We start from the raw sequence: 6,354 nt of genomic DNA on the forward strand, positions 1-6,354 counted from the left end.
TAAAAAAGTAACTAAAAATTAGAGAGCCAAGACAGGAGGTCACGACAGGTCCTCTCACAGACAGAACATACACTGAGACCATGTTATGATATGACTAGCAACTGCAAGTCTGACTCCAGGAGTCAACATTCTAGTCTTTGAGGACTTAAAAAGAAATATCCCAGAAGTACCCTGTGATGGCAGCAGACAGCTTGCAAGAGAGAAAACCCTTTAATTCTGTGCAAAGACTAGACAGTGATTAGGCCTGTTAGGAAAGAGTGCAGATACAAGTGCAAACACGAACACACTCACACACCACCCACACAATCTGACTGTGATGCAATACATCCTGTTAAGGAACTAGTTGTCTCAATTCGAATACAGTGGGTACTGCCTCAGCAATGTCTGCGGGTGTAACAGCCAATGTCCTTCATGTACAGTAGAATAACAATGACATAAGAGATGTCTCCCTGGCTCAGCAAACTTTAACATCCCAAAAGCATACACATCCCATGTATACAACATAAGGCCTACACCAAGTAACTAGTCCCTCCCTAGAGTCAGGAAGAGTGCAGCAGATAAACAGTGATCTGCAGAGTACTGCATTATAAAGCATCACATTTTAAGTTGGTAATTACCGCACAGCTTTTTCTTGAAATCATATATACCTCATCATTTTTACAAGAGTGGAAATGTTGTCATGCCTTAACAGAGGGATAGTCACATTCATTCAATCACAACTTAGCAAATTCCCCCCAAAGCACCATCCAATGTCTCTCTACATATAAACTGGTGAGATAAGCTGTCCATGGAGAAAAAGTCTTATGGTTACTGGGCTGGATACTCAAAAGCCTTTCATTTCTGGGTCATTCATACAAACTAGACCAGCAGAGTGGTATGTGAACATAAATCCTTCATCCAAATGCCTGCGCTAGTCACATGGCATACATACAGCAAATATTAAACCATTGAGGTACCTGTTCCAAATCTACTTCTTAATAAAGTATTTTCCAGCATCATTAGAATCAGGGCAGAGCCATATATGTGCCCTTCTCGTTATCTATTTGCATTTTACCCTGCCGCAAAATATCATTACCAGAATTGTCTTTAACCTCAGTGCCCAATATATACACACTCTGTGTATGAAATCATTATGAAAACAGACATCAACCACAGGTATGCTGGTTTTTATACAAATGCAATTTGTATTAAAAGTCTTTAAACACAGACAGCTGTTAAAAAGCTGATCCGAAATTAAACTTACAATCATATTAGAATTGCAATGTTACATCACATTTCTTGTTAAAACAAAAACAGAAACAAAACATAAAAATCTTTGACTTAAATGAGGAGGTTTTGTTGAGTAAACTGGTTGATTTTCAGTACCTGTGTTTCAAATTAAATCTGGCCATATCTAGGCTATAACCAACCTTTAAAAAACCAATAAGGCCAAATTAAAAGATTGTAGGTGAAAGAAGAAAACTGCAATTCGTTTAACAAATGGGCTGCTGTGTCTTTTTGACCCCCAAAGGATAACCAAGTGTTACATTTAAGTACTTCTGGGGATTGCCATTAAAATGAGATTCTTGTACGCCCTTAAATTGGCACTGAACGGGAATAGCTGATTTTTGGAAGGCACTCGACGTGAGAACGCAACGCTGACGTCCCACGTCACTCCAGTCAAGTCTTCATTTACGCTGAGAAAAATGGGGGTGGCACTGGCTGAAAAAAGTGGTTTCAACGAATTGACGTTTCCGTCAAAAATCCAAGAGTAGAGCTTTACATAGCGGGGGGAGAGGGCAAGTTTAGACTGTTCAACCCAAGTCATGCGCGGCACTTAATCACTACTTATTCCTTCCTCGTATGAGGAAAACTTTCGTGGTTATGTCCAACTCCGTCACCATCCGTCATAGGTTAAAAGTTCCAGTTTGGAGTGCAGACTGAGACGGGCGGAGAGCTCAGTTCAGCCACTTTGTTTACTTCAATGGTGTAGACTTCGAGCTGCATGGATTGGGGGTACTCCAAACAGAAATCCTCAAGACTGAACTCCTGCGATGGTCTCACCTCCCTAACGGAATTTGTGCTCCTTCCAATGTCAGGGAGAGACACGTAGAGCTCAACGGTTAGAATTCCTGCAACACACTTCCAAAAAAAAAAAAAAAAAAATACCCGATGAAATAGTAGTCTCACAACAACAATCAGCTAGGCGACCATGTTTATGACCAAGTGTCGGCTGTTAATGTTATATCTATATTCCAGAACATTCAAGTATTCTATCATGTAAACAGTTGTTTGAATTTTGTTTTGAAAGACATGACAGGACACATTCCAATTCTGATGACACTGACGTAGGCCTGCATGTCTATGTCTTCAAGCTCAACTGGTCTCTAACATTTTGGTCTGTTCAGTCATATTTTGTCATATATTACAAGTTGCACACTCACCATTGCAAACTTAAAAATATAGTGAATTTCCATCTAAAGAATAACACACGATGAGCAGCATTGGTCGTCCCCATTTGGAGTAGAAGCATAGTTCATTTGTCTGACAATCTCCGCGAACAGTTCGTCGACCGAGCCTTTATTTTTGGCTGAAGTTTCCATAAACGGACAGTTCCACTCATCCGCCAGGGCTTTGCCTTCCCCGGAAGAGACCTCTCGCTCGCCTTCCAAATCCACCTTGTTCCCAACCAAGATCATGGGCACCCTCTCGTACCTTTTGACACGAATAATCTGATCCCTCATCGGTTTGATATCCTGGAAGCTCTGTTGGTTAACCAGACTGTACACCAATATGAATCCCTGCCCGTTTTTGATATACAGATCTCGCATCGATGCAAACTGTTCTGTCCCCGCCGTGTCCAGGATTTCCAACACTGAGGGCGACGAGTCAACTTCGATTTCTTTTCTATAGAAATCCTCTATTGTAGGGTCGTATTTCTCGATAAAAGACCCAGTGACAAACTGAACAGTAATTGCTGATTTCCCGACACCACCAGAGCCCAGCACGACTACTTTGTATTCTCTCATGGCTCCTCGTTCCCTGCCTTCCACTCGAACGCGCTTTCCACCCGCTGTTCGCCCTGCTGTTCAAACGGCACACAGCGCCGCTCTTGCGCTCACAGGTTTCAACCCAAATCTTTCGATTCGGGTGGGGAACGTGCACGCTCGGTGTTTAGGGACGGTGTTGGGTTGATTTCGACCGTGCCACAGCATTAGCAACGTGACATGATACACCCTGCCGGACCCTGTGCACCGTTTCTGTTCAAAGAGTAATCAATGCGCTCTCACACTCTCTTCCTGCCCACTCTCTACAACGCGCAGCGACTTCACGTCACCAGCGCAGACAGTTGGCTGGCTTTTCTTAAAGGCGCAGTCCATTTCTTAAAGGGGCAGTCATTAGGTCATCGCGAGTTCCTTATCGGTTAACTAAATATCAAAGGGATAGGCCTAAACCTAACCCACACTAAAGCTGAGTAATCAGCGGCATTGCAATAAAATGGTTGATATGTTTTAAAAGTTTGTCTAACAAAGTTTTTTATTTGAAAAAACTCGGTTCTAAATCCAAAGTTCTATAACATGGGTAGTAGGCAATTTGCTTCCAACTTCTGCACTTATCAGAATTGCAGTCTAGTTTATTATTTAATACAAATATATTGGTTTTGAAGCCATGTTTTTCATTAACATAGTTATTTCTAATAAATCCCAATCTGATTCAACATTTCCAATATGGCATATGCCTACATGTTCAATTCAAATCAGTTTAGACATTTTGCAAGATCAAACTGATGTAGAATTCTTCTTGACATGTATGATTATGTAAGCCTGACTAACTTCCTGCCCAGAAGTTACCTAATAGGTGTGCTGAGAGTATTGATCAGCGTTGATCATCAAATACCAGCCCACTGGAATTAATCATATGATGCCAGCACCTTACCATTACCTTTTTGATTGAATCAGTCATCACACATGCAGACACAAACACACACACACACACACACACACACACACACACACACACACACACACACACACACACACACACACACACACACACACACACACACACACACACACACACAAACACACACACACACACACACACACACACACACACACACACACACACACACACACACACACACACACACACACACACATACACACACACACACACACACACGCCTGCTACAGAAGACACATTAACAAATCATGGCTGCAATGATTAATGATTAGGAACACACCCTCTTACTGAAAAAAAATATAACATTAGGTGTAACCACAACACTAGCACAACATACTTGTACAGTTAGAAAAGAGGACACATTATTAACCTGTGCATTTGTAAGCACATTGTAACCCACATATAGCTTGTCAGAGGTCAGACAATCAACAGTTTCAATATGACAAACTATAAAGTTCATTGAGTTGTAAAGCTCTGAGGAAATATATGATCCCAGAGACTTCAAACAGGAATACATTGGAAAAGTACACATTAAACCATGAATCCCAGTCATTCCTTAACCTGATTACTAGTCCACGGTCCACCTGGTTGAGAAGAACCGTTAAACACCATTTGCATGTCTCTACAAACAATGGCTTTAGGAGGTAAACAAAGAAGCACGTTTATTCTGAGGCTGATGAAGGACTTCCTCCTGAAAAATCTTGTTTTTCTAGTTACCTTGTGTACTAGGCCTATAGGTTAATTTATAGGTTAATTCCTTCTAATTCCTCCTAAAGGCCTATAGGTTAATTCACATTCAGTCAATTAGCAAATGCATTTATCCAAAGCGACTTGCATTGCATAGTTGAACAGAAACATTGGGTTTTTCCAACCTTAGCCCTATTTTTAGATCTTTTTTTCGGTCCAAATATTTACAATTTAAATTGGTTCAATATTGAGTTCGAACTCTATAACAGGCAACTGCAAAACAGCTAGAGAATGCCATTTCTTGATTGATTTGTTTGTTTGTCAGCAGGATTACGCAAAATTGACCAGGCCAACTGTTAAACTTGGTGGAGGGGTAGAGTTGAAAATCATTGGGATTTTAAGGAAACACAGCTAAGATTGTCAGAAACCTTCCAATTGTCACATTTCAAGGAAGAAGAAGAAACCCAATGTGTTACAGTAATAAGGGTTGCTATGTAGAATTACACAATGTTTCAGGGCAGTGTTACCCTGATTCACATGCAATATTACATCAACTGTTACTCATTTATGTTATTTTTATTTGAGTTTTTAGTTGTTTCTGCTATCCTAGTCATTTACCATTCTTGAGAATATCTATACTGCATTTATAAAGCAGATGCAGGATGCACTATTCTTATACAAATGTGTATATGCGTGTATACCTTTGAGCTTGTACTTCAGTTTCACACTTTTCTACACTGGCGACTCAACAGCATGTCACTCTCAGGACTGTGTGCATCCCATGGTGCAGTCGAGTTCAGGGGATAAAGTTGGGACAGGAGGACAGTGTCCTCTTTTGACTCCTTCTCTTCTCCACTTTACAAGTATCACCTCAAAATGACTCTAGTGCTTATTGTTATTAATAGCTACATCTAGTGAATAAACATTTTATGCCGCACTGAACAGTGAACGAGACAGAAATTGTCATACACTTTTCATGGCAGGGCCCCCTTGACACCACCACCACCCCCACCACCATGAAAATTACATATAAAAACCTCATCACCAAATAGGGCAGTTTCAGGCTACTATTCTGAAAGAGCACCAAAAAAAATCTGACCTGTGGTTGTTTAGATTTGACATTTGACAAAGGCGGATGCACAAAGCAACATAGGGTTTATCACCGACTGCAGTTGCCATGCACTCTGTCTTAACAAATAACCATCCCCCACCTTCGACATGTACCCATGCTCTTGTCAAAGCAAGTTCATTATTCACGACTGGTCGCACAGTATGTACAGTACATTTATCAAAACAGGTCTTTTTTTACAATTAATACATCAGTGACCAAGCAAGTAGCTGACACAGTGAAATAAAACAAAATCTATCTATCTTATATTGAATGAAATATGTTAATATAACCATCGACCATAAAGTCAAGCTGAGACTTGTGAAAAGAAAAAAAAATCACATCTATTCAAACAACTGGCTGCATTGGCACATTCTTGCAGGAGGAGGGCAGTACAGGGAAACAAGCCAATTCGTATTTGGGCAAATGAGGAATATCTGGGAAAGTTCTTAACACTTTTTCACTAATAACCTCTGCTATCATCCTCAGAACAAGAACAAAACCTTTGTAGGTCATGACCTGCAATAGAAATATATATATTTTTAAGCATCATTAAATGCATTGACTCATGTAATTTTCACACTCAGCGACTGCACATGGTTGCAAGAATCACTGGT

General features: G+C 40.5%; 1 protein-coding gene across 2 annotated transcripts; it reads right to left on the minus strand.

The window, feature by feature from the left end:
* Window positions 1-1,156: 1,156 nt before the first annotated feature.
* LOC308370081 (ras-related protein Rap-2a) lies at window positions 1,157-3,230 on the minus strand. 2 transcript variants are annotated; one of them, XM_080844645.1, is made up of 2 exons: window positions 2,424-3,230; window positions 1,157-2,111 (listed from the first exon to the last, which is right to left on the minus strand). In XM_080844645.1, exon 1 carries the CDS (start codon window positions 3,006-3,008, stop codon window positions 2,457-2,459), a length of 552 nt encoding a protein of 183 aa, XP_080700771.1. In that variant the 5' UTR covers window positions 3,009-3,230; the 3' UTR covers window positions 1,157-2,111; window positions 2,424-2,456. The 2 variants fall into 2 exon arrangements, with proteins under 2 accessions (XP_080700771.1, XP_080700770.1); XM_080844644.1 differs by having other exon boundaries at window positions 1,157-2,121.
* Window positions 3,231-6,354: the final 3,124 nt, after the last annotated feature.

This window comes from Sprattus sprattus (genome assembly GCF_963457725.1).
Source record: "Sprattus sprattus genome assembly, chromosome: 9".
Lineage (NCBI taxonomy): Eukaryota > Metazoa > Chordata > Actinopteri > Clupeiformes > Clupeidae > Sprattus > Sprattus sprattus.